Genomic DNA, 20,852 nt, shown 5'->3' with positions numbered 1-20,852 from the left:
TACGCAGCCGTGCGCTGAGTGCGATCCCTCACGAGCCGGACTGTAATTACGGTGCGCGCGCGGCTTCCATTGTCAAGGTCGAAGACGAGCGTAGGGCACATCCGTGCCTTGACGGGGTGAGGGTCATCCTCTGAAAGGACCGGCCGGGACGCGCACGGGTGGGTGGGTTGGTTAAAGGGGCCGACCCAGGGCCCCTCGGGAACGGTTTTTGGTGTTTTGTTTTGTTTTTGCCTTGTGCCTTTTGAAGTATGTGTTTATTGAGATGCTGTTTTGCTCCTAAGACTCGGAATCCTCCCAACTTCTTGTGCGTCTGTGTTTCTTGGATCCTGGGGCCCTGGCTTTCGGGAATGCCACCAACGCCTGGGGCTGTGTCCTCTGTCTGCTGTGCGGCTCTGAGAGGGGGCGGCCGCCCCCGGGGGAGCTCAAGCCCCTTCTGTAAGTGGTGGCTTCCGGGACTCCAGCTCGGGGGCTGTGACTGTCCCCCAGAAGGCTCCTCACAGCCGCCGGGTGGCCTGGGGCCGCCCCTCCCTCCCCGGGGACCAGGCTGTGGGCCGTGGAGCCACGTGCCACCGCCTCCCGGGCCACCGCGGCTCGCTGCTAGCTTTTCTCGTGACATCGCGGCTGACCTCCCGCCACCTCCCCCACGTGGACCTGGCCTCCGTCTCTCTCTCAGCCTGGGGCGCCCCCGCACCCCTCAAGCGTTTGCGTGGGGCCAGTGACCAAAGAGCGGGCCACTGCGGTGCGGTGACAGCGGCCGCCTCGTCACACAGGCTGTCGGGACACGAAAGCGATAGGGGTTTATTTCGGGAGCACAGACAGACGGGGCCCTCCCCGGGGACCCAGCCGGTCCCTCCGCGTCATCCACCGCTGGGACGTGGCCGCGCCCGCCCTGGCGCTGGGGACAATCAGGTGAAGAAAAACAGCATCTCCTCCTTGGCCTTGTCCAGCACCCGGTGGTCCGACGCCGCCCGGGTCTGGAAGGCGGGGGGCCGGGAGCGGCAGGCCAGCCTGCGGCCTCGCTGCGGGGGGGTGGCCTCAGTGAGCTCCCGGGGGTGCGGGGGACGCCCGCCCCCTCGCCCCCTCGCCCCCCTCGCCCCCCGCTGGGCACAGGCCCCGCAAGGGGGGGCCCAGAGGAGACCCCCACGGCGTTTGGCCCTCCCGGGGTGACAGCCTGGGAATGACGATCCCCCCCCCACCCCGGCCTTGCTGGTGTGATGGGGGCTGCGCTGAGCGCCAGGCCCCCGTTGGCCGGGGTCCTCAGGACACTGTGACCGGAGGAGGACCCCACCCTGTGACAGGTGAGGAGCTGGGCGTGGCGTGTAGGCGGGTGGGGGCACCTGGCCAGGCCGGGGGGACAGGGGGACCCGTGGGGGCACGACCGTGGGCGACCCCGCTGCTCCCCGGCCTGGCTCCGGGGCAGCTGCCCCCCCTCCCCAGCCCAGGTATCGGGGGCCTCGGGCTGCGGGCCCTCGGCCACCCAGCCTGCCCCGTCCCCCCGCAGCGACCCCGCCCCCCCAGCAGCGACCCCGCCCCCCCAGCAGCGACCCCGCCCCCCCAGCAGCGGCCCCGCCCCCCCAGCAGCGGCCCCGCCCCCCCGCAGCGACCCCGCCCCCCCAGCAGCGACCCCGCCCCCCCAGCAGCGACCCCGCCCCCCCGCAGCGACCCCGCCCCCCCAGCAGCGGCCCCGCCCCCCCAGCAGCGGCCCCGCCCCCCCGCAGCGACCCCGCCCCCCCAGCAGCGACCCCGCCCCCCCAGCAGCGACCCCGCCCCCCCAGCAGCGGCCCCGCCCCCGGGGCGACCCTGCCCACCTTCTTCTTGACCTCGGCCTGGGCCCGGGCCTGCGCCCGCAGCACGCGCTCCTCCTGCAGCAGCTTCTGCATCCGGGCCTTCTCCTCGCGGAGGCTGGGCCGGGCGGGGGGCGGCCGTGAGCCCCCTGCTCGCGGGCACCGTCCTCCCTCTCGAGAGGGACCCCGCGTCCTCTCGCCCTCGTGTGGCGTCCTGGTGCCCTCGCGTCACCTGCCCCTGCCGCTCACCTCCGACCTGGGGATCCTGGGGGGGCTCCCCGGGCCCCGACACCCCACCCTCCCCTCCCCCGGGCCCTGGCCACTTCGATCCGGCCCGAGGGAACAAGCTAATGGAGCCCTGCCGGGCCCGTTTGTCCCCTGCCTAAGCCCTGTACTGGTGTCCATGCTGGGCCACACTCCCTGGGCACCGTCACCCCCTCCAGGAAGCCTTTCTGGATGGCTCCAGCCGAGCCCAATATCCGCCCCTCCCCAGGGTGTACTCTGGGTGGGGATCCCCCCGGAGGGTTGGGGATGCCCTGGAGGGTTGGGGACCCCCCCAGAGGGTTGGGGATGGAGGGTTTGGGGACCCCCCAAGGGTTGGGGATGGAGGGTTTGGGGACCCCCCAGAGGGTTGGGGACCCCCCGGAGCTCACCGCAGCCGCCGCTCCTTCTCCTTGGCCTTCTCCGCCTGCTCGATCTTGGCCGGCGGCACGTGCTCCAGGTTCTCGAGCAGGTCGTCCAGCTGGCGCTCGATGACCGTCAGCATCTGCACGGTGCCCAGGCTGGCCTCCTGCTGGCCGCCCACGCAGTGGCGGTACACGTCCAGCACCTTGAGGTTCAGGCTGTCCAGCAGCCTGTCCTGCGGGGCAGGGTGGCCTGCTGCGGGGTGACCGGCGGGGGTCTGGGGGAGTCCTGCGCCCGGACCCCGCTCCCCCGGCCCGCCCAGACCCCTGCCTCGGCCGTGGCACGCTCGCCACCCAGGGCGGGGAGTGGCCAAGGGACCCCCCCCCCACCCCCAGGGCCGGCCCGGCAGGCAGCGGGAGCTCTGGAAGCCTGGGCTCACACACAACTTGGGGGACAGGATTTTTCTGGGGCAGAGCCCCCCGCCACCCTGCCCCCCGCCACCATGGTCAGCCGGATCCTGGCTCCAGCCCCCCCCCCGCTGGGGTTCCTGCCTGTGTCTCCCCCTCCCCGAGCTGCTTCACGGAGCCCACCAAGGCCCCGTCCCCTCCTCCAGGGAGCCCACCGAGGCCCCGTCCCCTCCTCCAGGGAGCCCACCGAGGCCCCGTCCCCTCCTCCAGGGAGCCCACCGAGGCCCCGTCCCCTCCTCCAGGGAGCCCACCGAGGCCCCGTCCCCTCCTCCAGGGAGCCCACCGAGGTCCCGTCCCCTCCTCCAGGGAGCCCACCGAGGCCCCGTCCCCTCCTCCAGGGAGCCCACCGAGGCCCCGTCCCCTCCTCCAGGGAGCCCACCGAGGCCCCGTCCCCTCCTCCAGGGAGCCCACCGAGGCCCCGTCCCCTCCTCCAGGGAGCCCACCGAGGCCCCGTCCCCTCCTCCAGGGAGCCCACCGAGGCCCCGTCCCCTCCTCCAGGGAGCCCACCGAGGCCCCGTCCCCTCCTCCAGGGAGCCCGGGACTGCTCCGGCCCCCCCCCCACCGCCGTCCTGCTCACGGCTGCGTCCCACGCGCCTTTAACTCGAGAGGGAACCGGGACGGGGGTCCCCCAACACGCCGCCAGGGTGGGAGACGTGCCCAACCCTCGGCCGGGCTCTGGGAACATCACTCCTTGGCCTCCTGGTGTCTCAGAAGTCCCTCGCCCTCCCAGCCCGGCTTGGGGACACCCCTACTCCCCCTCCCCCACCCTGTCCCCGACTCCCGGCCCTACCTGCTCGTCACCCATGTACTCGCCGAAGTGGAAGACCCGGGCCTTGAGCTCCAGCTCGGCGGCGGTTTCCTCCTCCTTGGCGATGGACATGGTCATCGTGGTGATCCACTGCTTCAGGTGGTTGACCTCCTTGTCCCTGCGTGGGGGGACCGGCAGGGCCACCTGCTCAGCGCGGCTCCGGGCAAGTCCCCCTCCCCTCCCCCAGCTGGGTCTGACCGTCCCCAGCCCAGCGCCGTCCCCAAACCAAGTGTCCCCACGCCCAGGGGTCAAGGATGCCGGCGGACTGCGGGGGACAGTTTAAGTCTTTAACATTGATATTAAATAAAATGAATAACTGAGCTATCATTTGCCTATAATGAAATTAACATACCATAAACTCAAAGCGTACAATTCGCTAGTTTTTGGTACAGTCACAAAGTTACGCAAGCGTCACCAACCCTGCCCTGGTGGCTCCCCGAGGAGGGGACTGGGGGAAGGCCGGTGGCCACAACAGCCTCAGGTGGGCTCCAGGTGACAGCCTGGCACCCACCTGGCCTCTGCTGCCCCTCCGGCCGGAACCTGGGGGGCTGCGATGTCCCCAGGGACAAACCCAGACACCTCCGTCCTCTAAGAAGCTCTCTCTGTCCCCAGCCCCTCCTGGGGGACTCACCCCGGGGCCGGGTCCCCCTGCTCACGGCGGCGCCTCCTCCTCCCCCGACCCCTGTCCACGCTGCTGAAGACGCAGCAGCTTCCAGTACCTTCCACGCGACCGACTGCTTGGGGCGCCCTCGGGGATCCGCGCTGGGGGGTCCCGGGAGCCTGGCTGCGCCGGGCGGGGTGGGCGGGGGTTGCTCCGCGCCGCCCCAGGGACACGCCCCCTCCCCAGGCCACGCCCCTAGAGGGAGCACTGCTCCGCCCCTCCCCAGGAAGACACGCCCCCTCCCCCGGCCACGCCCCTGGAGAGGGCCCTGCTCCATCCCTCCCCAGGGGACACGCCCCCGCCCTAGGCCACGCCCCCAGAGGGGGCCCTGCTCCGCCCCGCCCCAGGGGACACGCCCCCGCCCTAGGCCACGCCCCCAGAGGGGGCCCTGCTCCGCCCTGCCCCAGGGGACACGCCCCCACCCTAGGCCACGCCCCTAGAGGGGGCTCTGCTCCACCCCGCCCCAGGGGACACGCCCCCTCGTCCCAGACCACGCCCCTAGAGGGAGCCCTGCTCCGCCCCGCGCCAGGGGGACACGCCCCTCCCCAGGCCACGCCCCTAGAGGGGGCTCTGCTCCACCACGCACCATCTCCAGGCCACGCCCCACCCCAGGCCACGCCCTGCCCCAGGCCACGTCCCTAGAGGGGGCCGCTCCATCCTGCCCCAGGAGGACACGCCCGGCCCCAGGCCACGCCCCTGGAGAGGGCCCTGCTCCGCCCTGCCCCAGGGGACATGCCCCCGCCCTAGGCCACGCCCCTCGAGGGGGCCCTGCTCCGCCCCGCCCCAGGGCCACGCCCCCACCCCAAGCCACGCCCCTAGAGGGGGCCCTGCTCCACCGCGCACCATCTCCAGGCCACGCCTCCAGACCACACACCTCCCCAGGCCACGCCCCTAGAGGGGGCCCTGTTCCGCCCTGCCCCAGGGGCCACGCCCCTCCCCAGGCCGCACCTAGGCCACGCCTCTAGGGAGGTGTGCTCCACCCCACCCCAGGGCCACGCCCCTCCCTGGGCCACGCCCCTAGAGGGGCTCTGCTCCACCCTGCCCCACGGCCACGCCCCTAGAGGGGGCTCTGCTCCACCCCGCCCCAGGGCCACGCCCCCTCCCGGGCCACACCCCTAGAGGGGCTCTGCTCCACCCCGCCCCATGGGCCATGCCTCCTCCCCGGGCCACGCCCCTCCCCAGGCTCTGCTCTACCCTGCCCCAGGGGGACACGCCCCCTCCCAGGCCACGCCCCTAGAGGGGCTCTGCTCCGCCACGCCCCCTCCCAGGCCACGCCCCTGGGGGGCCCTGCTCCACCCCGCCCCAGGGGGACACGCCCCTCCCAGGCCACGCCCCTAGACGGGCTCTGCTCCGCCCCACCCCACGGGCCACGCCCCCTCCCGGGCCACGCCCCTAGACGGGCTCTGCTCCACCCCGCCCCCCCAGGGGCCACGCCCCTAGAGGGGTTCTGCTCCGCCCCACCCAGGGGCCACGCCCCCTCCCGGGCCACGCCCCCTCCCGGGCCACGCCCCCCCCCACGGGTCCGACCGCGTGTGCGCGGGACCCACATGCGGCTCTGCGTGTTCCTGAGCGTGCGGCCCAGGTCCTCCATGGCCTCCTCCGTCTCCTGCGTGTTCTGGATCAGCAGCAGGTTCTGCTCCTCCAGCTCCGTGAAGACGTCCAGCAGCTGCTGCGGCTCCGTGAAGTACAAGTGCAGCTCCTGCGACCCACGCAGCGGGGGGCTGGGGGGCGGCTGGGGGGGACCCGGGGGACCAGGGGGACCAGGGGGAGGGACGGGGGGGCCACTGACCTCCCCGTCGCTGTCGGGGTCCTCCTGCGTGGGGACCGGAGAGCTCGACCTGCGGAGAGACGACAGGCTCAGGGCCCGGCCTGTGCTCTGCAGCCGGGGCTGTGGCTTCCAAATGCCACCAACGCGTCCCACGCCAGCTGGCATGAAGCTTGGCCGCCTCCTGCCACCTACAGGCCACTGTCCTTGCAGCCCCCAGCCACCCCCCCCCGTGCCCAGCACTGGAGGTCACTCCGCCCCAGGGACTGGCCCTACCTCAGGGCCTTTGCACCTGCTCCCCGGCCCCCAATTCCTTTATTTGAGCACGGCCTTCAAGGCCTGCTGCCCACCACCACCCCCTGTCCCCTATCTGGAGCCAGTCCCTGGTGGCCCCACTCACAGCTGAGCCTGTGACCCCGGGGACCTGCCGTTGTCACTGGCCGAGGGGTGGCCGCGCCAGGAACCTGGGCTCGGAGACGCCAGGCCCCGCCCGACCCCACGTCCGAGGCCCTGTGGGAGCTCCCTTGGGGGACGCCTTCCCAGAGGAGGGGCCGTGATACAGTGACAACTAAAGTCCCCTCCCGCCGGGCCTCACACGGATGCCCATTCTATAAGCGAGGACGTCCCCAGCTCTGCCAGCCACCTGGCTCAATGTCACGAGCTTGGGCGCTGGCAGAGCTCCGGTCCTTTTCCAGCTAGAGAAGCATCAGTTGGGGACACGGGACGTTGGGGGGGTGGGGGACACCCAGCTCGAGAACAAGTGGGGGACGAGTCACAGGAGGGGGCCGGGCCGATGCAGAGAAAGGAAGATGGAGAGAGGAGGACCCAGGCCCTGCCAAGGACGGTGAGGTGCCACCAGCCGGGGACAGACGAGGGAGCCGCCCTCCAGCCCCAGGATGTCCCCAGCCGCCACCACCGCCCTCGTCCAAGCCGATAACCCTTCCAGAAGCTTCCAAAAGAAAACACAGGAGAATATCTGTGTTAAATCCCAGCCCTCTTGGGGAGGCTGAGGCAGGAGGATCTCTTAAAGCCAAGAGTTTGAGACCAGCCTGGGCAATATAGTAAGACCCCATCTCTACAAAAAATAAGAAAAATCAGCCAGGCGTGGTGGCGCATGCCTGCAGTCCCAGCTACTCGGGAGGCCGAGGTAGGAGGATGGCTTGAGACCTGGAGTTTGAGGCCAGCCTGGACAACATAGCAAGACCCCATCTCTACAAAAAACAAAAAAAGAAAAATTTGCCGGGCGTGGTGGCGATGCCTGTAGTCCCAGCTCCTCGGGAGGCTGAGGCAGGAGGATCACTTGAGCCCAGGAGTCTGAGGCTGCTGTGAGCGAGGCTGACGCCACGGCACTCTAGCCCGGGTGACAGAGCCAGACTCGGTCTCAATAAACAAAATAAGTAACAGAGAACTGTAAGAAAAAGGCCAAGAATCCAATAAAAACCAGCGGCCCCATCACTCCCTGCGGCATCGGCCTCATTCCTCACGCCCGGTGCCACCAGGCCCTGGTCCCTTCCAGGACCCCCGAGCCCGCTCACCCTTGGGAGCCCGGCGGCTCGCTGGGCTGGCTGCTTAGCTGGGAGCTGCCGTCGGACAGGATGCGTCCCAGCCGCGTCCCCTGCACAAACTTGGAGAACTTCTTGGTGGCCTGGCCCTCTGGAGGAAGCAGGGGGATGGTGTCGTCCACGTGTGCCGGCCCGGGGTGCAGGGGGCCCCCTCCAGCCTGCCACGTCCAAGTACCTCTGGCCAGCGTGGAGAGTATCCTGCCCTTGATCCCTGCGCCTACAGGAAGCAAAGCAGGGGTGCGGGGTGGGAGGAGGTCCCAGAGGGTCTCAGCTGGAGCCAGGTTCCAGGTGACACTGCTCAGAGGACTCCCCCTCCCCCCAGGACTCCCCCTCCGAGGCGCTTGCGGGGACAGCAGCCCCCCGGGTCTGAGTTGAGAGCAAACGCCCTTCTGCAGAGCCCAGGCTGTGAGCTGAGCTCGGGGTCTCAGTGGACCCCTGGCAGAGCGAACCCTGGGGGGGACCCGCGTTCTCTTTTCTGCCACCTTGGTCCGCGGCTGAGGAGACAGCGCCCTCTCTGGGGTCCTCCGCGGCCTCCTTGGCTTTCTTGAGGGCCGAGCGGTTCTTCTCCTGTTCTTCGAACCACTCCCGGGGTGACAGCTTGTACAGGAAGTCCTTGTAGACCTTGTAATGCCGCAGATTGTCTTCAAATCTGGAGATCTCGCTAGGCCCGGGGACAGGGAGGTGGCCCTCAGGCTCCGCCCAGAGCCTGACCTGTCCCCTCCACCCTGGGGACTCTGCCGGCCTCTCTCTCTCTCTCTCGCTCTCAGGCTGGAGCCCAGGGAGCTGCTGAGCCCACCTGGGCCCCCGTCCCGCCGCTGTGGCTTTGGCAAAGTCACTGAATGCCTCTTGGCCTCAGTCTCCCCATCTGTAAAATGGGCAGCAGCGTCCTGGGAGCTTCGAGTCCCTGAGAGGCAGAGGCTGAGGTTTGCAGGGGCCAAACGCCGGAGGGACCAGGGGCCGGGAGCCAGGTCGGCCGGGGACGGGGACGGGGACGGCAATGGGGACGGGGACGGGCGGTGGGGGCTGCCCAGCGCGCCCTTTTGCCCTCACCTTTTGATATTCATGATCTGGATGGTGAGGTCCTGGATCTCGAGGATCTTCTGCATCCTGGCTTTGGTCTCCTTCTCAGCACTGCGGGGGCGGGGAGGGTACAGGGGGGCTGGTGGCAGACTGTCCCCAACCTCCCCACCCCCCACCCCCCGTCCCCATGAGCTGGGGTGGCCCTGCCACTTGGAGCACCGTGGCGCGCTCTGGGTTGGGTGGGTCGGGCCGGGGGGCTTGCACACTGCCCAGGGGACACCAGGGGACACCAGGGGATGATGTCACCGGGCCAGGCGGGGGGCGGGGGCTCACACTCTCATGGCCTGCACGGAGCTGCGGTCATTGTCCCGGAGAAACTCTTCGAACAGAGCCGCGTCCTTCTCCAGGGATTTCTCCGCCCGCTCCAGCCGGGCCTCCTCCCGGGCCGCCAGCATCTCCAGCCGCTGGATCTCCACACGCTTCATCTCCAGGGCGTACTGGGGCGGGGGGGGGGGGGGGGGCGCGGAAGTCACAGCGCCGGCCACCCCTCCGCCCTGGGGACAGTCCCCTCCCCGCCCCGCCCAGGCGGCTGTCCTACCTGGATGAGGAACATCTGCCGCTTCTGCTCCACGTAGCCGCTAGTGTTTCCGGGCTCCAGTTTCCGTTCTACGAAAACGAGAGGCGGCCCGGGCCGCGGGTGAGGACAGACAGCCGCTGGCTTCCCGGGCAGGTGACTACAGGACGGTGACAGGTCGCAGCAGCCCTCTGTCTCCAGCCCAAGGAGAGAAGGCTCCACACTCCCCTCGCCTGGAGCCCCCGTGCCAGGTGGGAAGTCCTTCCTAGGTCTGACTTTGAGTCTCTCTTGCTGTCGCAGCCTCCGGACCCCTCCCAGCCCGTGGAAATTTCAACCTAGCTGAACGTCATAATAAAACACTCCTCACTAGCCACGGTGGGGGCAGGGAGAGACCCCGAGACCCCCAGACCCCCATGGTGGGGGGTGGGGAGGGACCCTCCGTCTCCAGAGCCCGGTCTGAGCGGCGGCGAAGTCTCCACAGCCAGGGTTGAAACCGGGTGGGAGGGGGGACACTGAGGGGCGTCTGGAGAACCTTCCGGAGCTTGGGGACAAGGCCTTACTGGAGAGGAAGCTCCCGACTTTGGAGCCTCCGGGAACTGTGGGAAGAACCTCCAAACCGGGGAGCCCTGGGGCGCGGGCGGGGGCTGGTACAAGGGCCGTGTCCCAGAATCCAGGTGCCTCGCACACGCCCCCGGCTTGGCCTACCTAGGCGACCTTGGCGACGTCTCTGCCCCTCACCGAGTCAAGGTCCTGATAAGTCCTGTACACACACCCGCCGGCTCCAGCCGTCCCCTGCCTCCTGCCTCTCCCCCGCGTCTTGGGACGCAGAGGACACAGGCAGGCACCAAAAGGGGCTCTCCCGGCCCACGCCCCGGCACGTGGGTTATCCCGGCCGGCTCGGACCGCAACGGGCCACACCTGTTCGAGGTGGGCGGCCCTTTCGAGTTTTTTATACTCAATTCAGAGCACCTGTGCTCCCGGGCGTTCCAGGACTTTCCGAGCCCCGCTGCTCTCTGACTCTGTGCTGTTAATATACTTTATTTCTCTGCGTTGCTACAATGTTAACACGCATTCAGGGCTGGGGCGCGGTGGCTCCCGCCTGTCATCCCAGCACTCTGGGCAGACCAGCCTGGACAACATAGCAAGACCCCGTCTCTAAATAAAATACAAGAAATCAGGCCGGGCACGTGCGGTGGCTCACACCTGTCATCCCAGCACTCTGAGGAGGCCGAGGCGCGAGGATCGCTCGAGGTCAGGAGTTCGAGACCAGCCTGAGCAAGAGCGAGACCCCGTCTCTACTAAAAATAGAAAGAAATGAGCTGGACAGCTGAAAATATATAGCAAAATTAGCCAGGCGTGGTGGTGCACGCCTGTCGTCCCAGCTACCTGGGAGGCTGAGGCGGGAGGATGGTTTGAGCCCCGGAGTTTGAGGCCAGCCTGGACAACATAGCAAGACCCCATCTCTACAAAAAAGAAAAATGAGCCGGGCATGGTGGCGCATGCCTGTCGTCCCAGCTACTCGGGAGGCCGAGGCAGGAGGATGGCTTGAGCCCAGGAGTCTGAGGCTGCTGTGAGCGAGGCTGACGCCACGGCACTCTAGCCCGGGCGACAGAGCCAGACTCTGTCTCAAAATAAATAAATAAAAAATAATGCTAACGAACTGGAACAAGGATGACAACACAGTGTGACACAAGGGGACCCTGGTCTCCGTGTCTGCAAACACCTGACCGTGCTCTACACCCCTCCTCTGAGCTGGGTCACTGACACCAGCCCCCGGTAAGGGTCCCCCTGTAGTTTGCCTTTGTGACCAAGGGAGGTGAGGGACACGCGGAAGAGGCCACCCTTCCCCAAGCCCTGAAAAGCATTTCGCACCCGTGCCCGGCGCCTGGCACGGAAGGTGCCGGGCTGTGCAGAAACCAGGGCTGCCTACACGCTGCGGGGTTGTTGGGGGGAGTGGGGGTGACAGCCCAAGGTCCTCCCCGCACCCGCCGGTGGCGGCTGGCCGGACAGCACCTCTGGTGACCCCGAGCTTCCAGAGGACGTTGTCGCGGAAGGCGGCCAGCTGCTCCCCCTCCGTGCGCGCCTCCTGGTCCGCGGTCTCCTCCTCCAGCTGCAGCTGCCGCAGGAGGATGCTGCGTTTGGCCGACACCTTGGCGGAGTAGGTCATCTTCTCGAACACGCGCAGCTGCTTCCTCCGCTCGCGCTCCTGGGGGCGGCAGGCCAGGCCGGGGGTCGCTCTGTGGCCCGGGCTAGAGCGCCGTGGCCTCAGCCTCGCTCACAGCAACCTCAGACTCCTGAGCTCAAGCGATCCTCCTGCCTCGGCCTCCCAAGTAGCTGGGACGACAGGCATGCGCCACCATGCCTGGCTAATTTTTCTTTTTTGTAGACATGGGGTCTTGCTATGTTGTCCAGGCTAGCCTGAAACTCCTGGGCTCAAGCGATCCTCCTGCCTCAGCCTCCCGAGTAGCTGGGATGACAGGCATGTGCCACCACGCCCAGGGCCACCTCAGAGCCTGATCTGGAAGCTGGAGCAGGGTCAGAGAACCTGCATTTCCACCAGCGCCCGGCTGGCTGATTCCAGCGGGCTGGTCCCAGCTGCCCTGGACCCGCTCCTGGAAAGAATCTCAGCGACCTCGAGTCCCCGAGAGCGACCGGGAAGGCTGGGGGTGGGGAGGTGGCGCCCAATCAAAGCCCGGGAACACTGGTGAGGGACTGGGGACGACGGGGACATCTGAGAGCCAGGCGGGGTTTCCACCTGCCTCTGCAGGAAGCGGTGAGCCATGGACTGTTCTATAGGGAGAGTGAACTGAGGAACGTGCTCCCCTGAGAGGGGACATGTGAGCACTGTTCGGCTGAGAGAGGGGGCGGCACCGAGGCAGGGAAGCTGCTCCGCTCTGTCCTTGATACTCACCAAGAGCGCCTTGTCCCGCTCCTGCTGTCTGAGCAGGAAGAAGTCCTCGTCCCCGGACATATGGAAAGGGTTAGACGCACGGGCAGGGGGGGTCCGAGGCTCTGAAAGGGAGACACACCTCGTTGCAGAGAGGGGCCAGCTCTTGCGGGCGGTGGCCTGTGCCCTCGGTCTCCTGTCCCCCCTCCCGCCAGCCCAGCATGTCCCAGCAGGAGCTGGAGCTCTGCTGGATCAAGCCATGCCTGAAGCCCACCCCTGGATCTTCGAGCTCCGGAAAGTCACCTCTGTGGTCTAACCTGGTCTGAGTTGGGCTTCCGTCCCCGGCGTCTCTGAAAGGGACCTTGTGAACACAGTCCCCAGCATTTAAAATCTGTCCCCTCTCAGAGAGGAGGGATTCCGGAGCCTAATGTCTGCACCTGAGGAGCCTGGGGGAAGCAGCAAGCCCGCTCCTCCCTTCCCCCGTTTTACCAGCAGGGAAACTGAGGCACGGGGCAGTTAAGAAACTCCCCCAAGGTCCCCCTGGGCGGGGTACGGTGGCTCACACCAGTCATCCCAAAAACTTTGGGAGGCTGAGGCAGGAGGATGGCTTGAGACCTGGAGTTTGAGGCCAGCCTGGACAACATAGCAAGACCCCATCTCTACAAAAAAGAAAAATGAGCCGGGCGTGGTGGCGCATGCCTGTCGTCCCAGCTACTCGGGAGGCTGAGGCAGGAGGATGGCTTGAAGCCAGGAGTCTGAGGCCAGCCTGGACAACATAGCAAGACCCCATCTCTACAAAAAAGAAAAATGAGCCGGGCGTGGTGGTGCATGCCTGTCGTCCCAGCTACTCGGGAGGCTGAGGCAGGAGGATCGCTTGAGCCCAGGAGTCTGAGGCTACTGTGAGCGATGAGCGAGGCTGACGCCACGACACTCTAGCCCGGGTGACAGAGCCAGACTCTGTCTCAAAAAAAAAAAAAAAAACAAAAAAAGCAAAAAAAAAAAAAAACGCCAAGGAAGCAGGGTGGGGCGAGAGGCGGAGTCTGGCTTCTAAAGCGGAGAACACGCGGAGAACACGCTCACAGCTGCACGTGTGTGGAGGGTCACAGTGGCCCGTGACCCCGGGGGGCAGAGGGACAGGAGGGAGTCCCTGCACTCCAAGGTACGGGATTAACCCCTTTCCCAGGAAGGCTGAGTTGGCACATGGCCAGTTTGGCACAACGTCCCTTTGCAACGTTTCCCTGCCTGGAATCCGCTGGGCTCAGGCCGGCGCTGCAGCAGCCCTTGTGTGCCCGAGAGGCAACCTGGCCGCTGAAAGCCCTAATCCCTTTCTGGTGGGACAGGAAGACCCGGGACCCGGTCACCTCGATGATGTCCCAGAACTGCTGTTTGGGGAGGCTCAGGCAGTCGGACACCGCCTCCGCCCGGACACCGCCTCCGCCATTCCCCACGCGTGGACGAACAAACCAATCCCACTGTGTTGACACCCGTGTTCGTGCAGGACCCCGTGACTCAGTCCCTGATGCGGAAGAAACATTTCCCTCCCTCTTCGCGCCCCAGACCGGCTCTGAGGGGCCCTGGGAGCAGAGGGACAGGGTTTGCCTGCCCCTCACCCACCCCCGGCGTGAAGGTTTACCTTTTTTTTTCGCCCGTTTCTCCGGCTTTTCTTCAGCAATTGGAGAGCTCTCCTGCACGGATTCCAGGACGTGTTCTGCAGGGACACAAAGCGGGGGCCACCCCGGCAGTGACTCGTCTGGCCGTGAGAGCTGCCATCACCGCGCGAGGCAGACACCCGGCGGGGGAGGGGGCTGTGGCCTCGGCGTCCTCATCTGCCCGCCGAGCGTGGCTTCCCCGAGCCTCGGTTTCCACATCTGACACGCTGGCACCGCCTTCGCCGGGAGGCTGGGAGAACTGTGCTGGACACGGGCCTTGACCGTGTCTGACACACACACACACCTGGCTCGCACACGGCAGGTGCGTGGGCCTCTGTTTTTAACCTCCGGTTTGTTCCTTTGAGTCGCAGCGCGGGACCATTTCGCAGATGGACACACTGAGGCCCAGGGAGCCCAAGGGTCCCCAGCCTCGGGCTCCCGGGCTGGTCAGCGCCTGGCCGCCTGGGGCTTCCCTTAGGGCTTGGATGGAGGACTCAGGGACCCCCCTGTCCCTCCGGGACCTCCCACCCCACGGTGAGAAGTGGCCCCCCTAACACAGAACTGGCTCACCCGGGGCGAGGGGGGCTGGCCTGGAAGCCAGGGTCCCACTAGCCCCCCAGACGGTGGCATGTCTCCGTCCCAGGGGTGGGCTGTTCAGCACCCCCGTTTCTGCAGGTGACGTGTTCCCATGGGGACCCCGCTGCCTGGTGTTCTCTGCAATAAGTCCCCACGGGGAAGAACAGCTTTGGCCTGACGCCTCCTCCATGCTGACCCAGGAATGATCCGGAGCTCAGCGACCCCGGGCCACGCCAGCAGGGTAGTAGCTGTCACAGCGTGTCCCCAATCACAGGGCTTCACAGGCAGCTAGGCATCTTGGGGCCAGCTGGGGAAGGGGCTGTGGGCTCCCAGAGTGACCGGGGGTGACCTCAGAATGCTGACAGGGGAGGCAGAGGGTGCAGGGAGGTGGCACTCAAGCCGAGACAGGTGCCCCCATTTTTATAGCAGTGTCGTTCGCCATAGCAAGACGTGGAAGCCACCCCGGGGTCCCATCAGTGGGCGGATGAATGGACAATGACGTCCAGCCACACAGTGGACGCAGCCGTGAAAAGGAAGGGAACGCTGACACATGCCACAACGGGGTCGGACCTTGACGACCTTATGCTGAGCTAAATACGCCAGTCGCTAAAGGGTTAATACCGTGTGATTCCGCCTCCCTGGGGGAACCAGAGCAGTCAAAAATCTGGGAGCAGGCCGGGCGTGGTGGTGGCTCCCGCCTGTCATCCCGGCACTCTGGGAGGCCGAGGCGGGAGGATCGCTCGAGGTCAGGAGTTCGAGACCAGCCTGAGCAAGAGCGAGACCCCCATCTCTACTAAAAATAGAAAGAAATGAGCTGGACAGCTAAAAATATATAGAACAAATGAGCCGGGCGTGGTGGCGCAGGCCTGTCGTCCCAGCTACTCGGGAGGCTGAGGCAGGAGGATGGTTTGAGCCCCGGAGTTTGAGGCCAGCCTGGACAACATAGCAAGACCCCATCTCTACAAAAAAGAAAAGAAAAATCAGCCAGGCGTGGTGGCGCATTCCTGTAGTCCCAGCTACTCGGGAGGCTGAGGCAGGAGGATCGCTTGAGCCCAGGAGTTTGAGGCTAGCCTGGACAACATAGCAAGACCCCATCTCTACAAAAAAGAAAAAAAGAAAAATGAGCCGGGCGTGGTGGCGCATGCCTGTCGTCCCAGCTACTCGGGAGGCTGAGGCAGGAGGATCGCTTGAGCCCAGGAGTCTGAGGTTGCTGTGAGTGAGGCTGACGCCATGGCACTCTAGCCCGGGTGACAGAGCGAGACTCTGTCTCAAAACAAAACAAAACAGTTGCCTGGTTAAATAAATTATGATACAGCCACACTATGGGATGACTATTCAGCTCAAAAGCACAAAGAGCGTAGGGAATTCTTCATTAAGGCTCAGGGACAGCCCCACACAGCTCTCAGGAGGGACCAACCCAGGCCACACCTCCATCCCAGACTTCCAGGCTCCAGAGCTGGGACATAGGAAATCCCTGTGGTTTAAGCCACCAGTTGCTGGCGATACTTTGTTACGCAGTGGCAGGAAACTGTCATCCATGGCGTCTCAGGGGACATGGCAAACTGTGATTCCTCCCCCGTGGCTTAATCTAGAACCATCTGAACCCTCGAGTGAGTCTAGACCTCCCCGTCTGAAGGTTCGAGGCCGTCCTGGAGCTCTGGAAAGCCCACCCCAGTACTTACTGTCGTAGGTGACGCTCTTGGAGACCCTGGTGGACTTTGTCCTGGACATCATGGTCGATGCAAAGTGTGAGCTCGGCTAAAGGAGACCGTCACCTGGGGAGGGACACAGTGATGAGCTGGCCGGTCCCCAGGCGCACACCGTCCTCTCCCGAGTGGCCGACAACAGCTGGGTTCACCACGTGGCCGACTCCTACGTGCTCCGACCTGTCACACCCCTGCTGGGTCCACTGCCCCTTCCCGGATTTGGTTCTTTGCCCTCTTAGAACACATGAACCTCAGTCTGCCTCAGGGCCTTTGCATGTGAGGCTTCCTGGGCCAAAAATATCCTCCCTAGGCCGGGCGCGGGGGCTCAGGCCTGTCACCCTGGCTACTCTGGGAGGCCGAGGCGGGAGGATCGCTCGAGGTCAGGAGTTCGAGACCAGCCTGAGCAAGAGCGAGACCCCGTCTCTACTAAAAATAGAAAGAAATGAGCTGGACAGCTAAAAATATATATAGAAAAAATGAGCCGGGCGTGGTGGCGCATGCCTGTCGTCCCAGCGACTCGAGAGGCTGAGGCAGGAGGATGGCTTGAGCCCAGGAGTCTGAGGTTGCTGTGAGCGAGGCTGACGCCACGGCACTCTAGCCCGGGCCACAGAGCGAGACTCTGTCACAAAAAAAAAAAATGGAGCTCAAATGTCACCCCTTCCCTCACTACCACATCCAGAGTTCTTTCTTTCACCCCACCCCCATGTGGGACCGCCATGAATTCTCTTCTCTGCAATTGCCAATATCTGATGATCACTGTAATTTTTTTTTTTTTTTGAGACAGAGTCTCGCTCTGTCGCCCGGGCTAGAGTGCCGTGGCGTCAGCCTCACTCACAGCAGCCTCAGACTCCTGGGCTCAAGCCATCCTCCTGCCTCAGCCTCCCGAGTCGCTGGGATGACAGGCATGTGCTACCACACCCGGCTCATTTTTCTTTTTTGTAAAGATGGGGTCTTGCTATGTTGTCCAGGCTGGCCTCAAACTCCAGGGCTCAAGCCATCCTCCTGCCTCAGCCTCCCGAGTAGCTGGGACTACAGGCATGTGCCACCACGCCCGGCTCATTTTTTTTTTCTATATTTTTAGTTATCCAGCTAATTTCTTTCTATTTTTAGTAGAGATGGGGTCTCGCTCTTGCTCAGGCTGGTCTCGAACTCCCGACCTCGAGCGATCCTCGCGCCTCGGCCTCCCCGAGTGCTGGGACTACAGGCCTGAGCCCCCGTGCCCGGCCCTGGCGACCACTTTAAAAAGAAATCAGCGCCCGTCTGTTCCCTGCTGGAATGCCACCTTCAAGAGAACGGGGGTCTTTCCTGCCCGCCACGCGCCCTGGCCATCCCTCGACCCCTCGAGGAGCGGATTTTCCCCTTTGCAGGGGGGTCGGCTGAGCTTCAGCCCCGGGGTCCACAGCGACACAGCCGGGAAGGGCTAGAGCGGGACTGAACCCAAGGTCCTTTGACTCTAATACTGGCTTGCGGGGTCCCTGCGACATGCCAGCTGCAGTCCCCTGTGCAGAGGGACCCCCCGTGTCCCAGGGCCGCGCCCCTGACCCCCCGGCTTGGCGGGGCTCCCCCTGGGGCGACAGAGCGAGGTGCGCACAGGGGTGGGGGGACCAGGGAGGGGCCCGGAGGACCAGGGAGGGGCGCGGGGACCAGGGAGGGGCGCGGGGGACCAGGGAGGGGCGCGGGGACCAGGGAGGGGCGGGGGGACCAGGCAGGGGCTCGGGGACCAGGGAGGGGCGGGGGGACCAGGCAGGGGCGCGGGGGGACCAGGGAGGGGCGCGGGGGACCAGGGAGGGGCGGGGGGACCAGGGAGGGGCGGGGGGACCAGGGAGGGGCGCGGGGACCAGGGAGGGGTGCGGGGGGACCAGGGAGGGGCGCGGGGGGACCAGGGAGGGGTAGGGGGACCAGGGAGGGGCGCGGGGACCGGGGGGGGGCGCGGGGACCAGGGAGGGGTAGGGGGACCAGGGAGGGGCGCGGGGACCAGGGAGGGGCGCGGGGACCAGGGAGGGGTAGGGGGACCAGGGAGGGGCGCGGGGGGACCAGGGAGGGGTAGGGGGACCAGGCAGGGGCTCGGGGACCAGGGAGGGGAGCGGGGACCAGGGAGGGGCGCGGGGACCGGGAGGGGGGCGCGGGGACCGGGAGGGGGGCGCGGGGACCGGGAGGGGGGCGCGGGGACCGGGGGGGGGGCGCGGGGACCGGGGGGGGGGCGCGGGGACCGGGGGGGGGGCGCGGGGACCGGGGGGGGGGCGCGGGGACCGGGGGGGGGGGCGCGGGGACCGGGGGGGGGGCGCGGGGACCGGGGGGGGGGGCGCGGGGACCGGGAGGGGGGCGCGGGGACCGGGGGGGGGGCGCGGGGACCGGGGGGGGGCGCGGGGACCGGGGGGGGGGCGCGGGGACCGGGGGGGGGGCGCGGGGACGGGGGGGGGCGCGGGGACCGGGGAGGGGCGGGGGGACCAGGGAGGGGCGCGGGGACCGGGGGGGGGGGGTCGCGGGGGGACCAGGGAGGGGCGCGGGGACCGGGAGGGGGGCGGGGGGACCGGGAGGGGGGCGCGGGGACCGGGAGGGGCGCGGGGACCAGGGAGGGGTGGGTGGTGGCTTTGTGATAAAGCCAGTGCCATGCGAGCAGGAGGGGCGGGCAGGGTCGCAAGGGGCCTCCCCGGGGACGCCTGGAGGGGTCCCCCCGGCCCCGGCCCCGCACGGCCGCCCCCCGCGGTCCCCGTCCCGCTCCCCGCGCCCCGCGCACGCACCCGGCCTGCGCCCGCGTCCGCGCCCCACTTCTCCGCTCCACGCGCCGCGCGCTCCGTTTCACGTCACCATGGCAACCGTTCTTCCGGCCGGCTGTGACGTCACCGAGGCCCGGGCAGGGGGGGCGGGGCCGCGCCGGGCGGGGGGCGGGGCCGCGGGCGCTGGGGACGGGTCCATGCGGCCCCAAACCGGAGGGGCGGCTCTTCCGAGCGGGGTCCCCGCCGCCAGCGGCCTCCGCAACGCTGGGGACCTCGTTAGAAAGGTCACTTTGTAGTCCCCGCCGCAGCATCGCAAGCCCCGCGCGCGCGCGGGGACACCCGGCAGCCGGGTCTGGTGACAATTCCGAGACGCCCGTGGCTGGCCGAGGTCCGGGCGCTCCTGCTCCAGGGGAAGGGACCCGACGCGGGGACAGGCGCGACCGGCAAACGGAGAGGCGAGGGGACGGGGGGGGGGGAGGGGAGAGAGCGCAGGGGTGAGGTGACATCCGAGATCGTCCCAATTTACCAGCTGTTTGCGGCCAGGGGACGCGGGGTGTCCGGTCCTCCCCAGCTCGGCGCCCCTGCCCCTGTGTCCTCCCAAAGCGGCGACGTCAGGAGACCCCTCCTAGAGTTGCCACCGCGATGGCCAGAGTTTCCCACGCGTCTCTGGGGGGTTGAAGGTGGCCAGAGGCTGCTTGGAGCTGGGGGCAGCCCGGCGACGTGGTCCCAGTGGGACTGTCCTTGCTGTCCGCGTCCCGCCATCCCTGCCCCCAAATCTGGGCTGATGCGTCTTCATTGCGGCCCCCAAAGCGAAGGTCATTTCACAACCGGCCCGTGTTGGGGGGTCGGGGGTGTCTCATGAGGACAGGAGCCGTGTCCCGTGTCCCCTGTCCCCAACGCCGGGCGCACGGGAGGTGCTGGATCCGTAGGGTGCCTAGCGAGCGGACGGATGGCGGCTGGTGACGGTGTCGCGTGTCTGCGTAAAGGGCGACAGCGACGCACGGATGGCCGGGGGGGTGGGGCCCGGCTTGGGGACGGGTGACCCGTGCGCAGCGAGCAGGACGCACCGTGGTGTCCTCGAAAGCGCCTTCCTTGCTTAGCCTGCTTGCGGAGATCCGCAGAGGTGTCCGGGAGGGCCCCAAAGCCCGCAGAGTCCCTTTGCCGCGATGCCAACACCTGGGTTCAAATCCTGGCGTGGTTACCTTCTTCCAGCTGTGTGGCCTGGGGCAAGTTACTTGCCCTCTCTGGGCCTCAGCAGATTCTACAAAGCAGGATGACAAGGAGACCCGCTTTACAGGGCTGCGCTGGCATCAAATGGGTTAACACTGGCCGAGCACTCAGCCTGACACCCCCGGAGCACCGTCCCCTACGGTCCCATCATTTCTCAGTTCTGTCCCTTCAGACAGGCCCAACCGCTCACTCTCTGAGTCTACCGTTTGTTTTCTGCTGCCCTTCGTGGAAAACAAGCTCTTTTTTTTTTTCTTTTTTTTTGAGACAGAGTCTGGCTCTGTCGCCCGGGCTAGAGTGCCGTGGCGTCAGCCTCGCTCACAGCAGCCTCAGACTCCTGGGCTCCAGCAATCCTCCTGCCTCGGCCTCCCGAGTAGCTGGGACGACAGGCATGCGCCACCACGCCCGGCTCATTTTTCCTTTTTTCTTTTTTGTAGAGATGGGGTCTTGCTATGTTGTCCAGGCTGGCCTCAAACTCCAGGGCTCAAGCGATCCTCCTGCTTCAGCCTCCCGAGTAGCTGGGACGACAGGCATGCGCCACCACGCCCGGCTCCTTTTTTCTATATGTTTTTAGTTGTCCAGCTAATTTCTTTCTATTTTTAGTAGAGACGGGGTCTCGCTCTTGCTCAGGCTGGTCTCGAACCCCTGACCTCGAGCGATCCTCCCGCCTCGGCCTCCCAGAGTGCTGGGATGACAGGCGTGAGCCACCGCGCCCAGCCTGAAAACAGGCTCCTTGAAGGCAGAAATCGTCGCCTGTGGTGTTCACGCGTGTGGCCCAAATGCCTGCTGGTCCCTGGCGTGTGGCTGTCACCCTGAGTGGTTCCC

The 20,852-nt window shown here is 66.8% G+C and overlaps 1 protein-coding gene across 2 annotated transcripts; it reads right to left on the bottom strand.

The window, feature by feature from the left end:
• CFAP100 (cilia and flagella associated protein 100) lies at nucleotides 1-19,863 on the bottom strand. 2 transcript variants are annotated; one of them, XM_069497713.1, is made up of 17 exons: nucleotides 18,825-19,863; nucleotides 16,060-16,152; nucleotides 13,786-13,860; nucleotides 12,177-12,277; nucleotides 11,279-11,471; nucleotides 9,290-9,357; nucleotides 9,025-9,188; nucleotides 8,722-8,802; nucleotides 8,154-8,332; nucleotides 7,847-7,888; nucleotides 7,645-7,762; nucleotides 6,134-6,182; nucleotides 5,892-6,043; nucleotides 3,666-3,801; nucleotides 2,438-2,643; nucleotides 1,809-1,902; nucleotides 1-1,019 (listed from the first exon to the last, which is right to left on the bottom strand). In XM_069497713.1, exons 2-17 carry the CDS (start codon nucleotides 16,109-16,111, stop codon nucleotides 906-908), a joined length of 1,824 nt encoding a protein of 607 aa, XP_069353814.1. In that variant the 5' UTR covers nucleotides 16,112-16,152; nucleotides 18,825-19,863; the 3' UTR covers nucleotides 1-905. The 2 variants fall into 2 exon arrangements, with proteins under 2 accessions (XP_069353814.1, XP_069353815.1); XM_069497714.1 differs by lacking the exons at nucleotides 13,786-13,860; nucleotides 16,060-16,152; nucleotides 18,825-19,863 and adding an exon at nucleotides 12,470-12,685.
• Between the last annotated feature and the right edge of the window lie 989 nt (nucleotides 19,864-20,852).

The sequence above is a fragment of the Eulemur rufifrons genome, chromosome 22 (genome assembly GCF_041146395.1).
Source record: "Eulemur rufifrons isolate Redbay chromosome 22, OSU_ERuf_1, whole genome shotgun sequence".
Lineage (NCBI taxonomy): Eukaryota > Metazoa > Chordata > Mammalia > Primates > Lemuridae > Eulemur > Eulemur rufifrons.
This window is presented reverse-complemented; position numbering and strand designations above follow the sequence as displayed.

What these genes read in the sequence shown, in the direction of transcription:
- CFAP100 (XM_069497713.1), bottom strand. Translation starts at nt 16,111, where the DNA reads ATGATGTCCAGGACAAAGTCCACCAGGGTCTCCAAGAGCGTCACCTAC. An exon ending in ACTCTCCACGCTGGCCAGAG is followed by an intron (nt 7,763 to 7,846) that starts GTACTTGGACGT and finishes TGCTTCCTCCAG; the next exon opens with AGGGCCAGGCCACCAAGAAG. An exon ending in GAGAAGGAGCGGCGGCTGCG is followed by an intron (nt 1,903 to 2,437) that starts GTGAGCTCCGGG and finishes CGCCCGGCCCAG; the next exon opens with CCTCCGCGAGGAGAAGGCCC.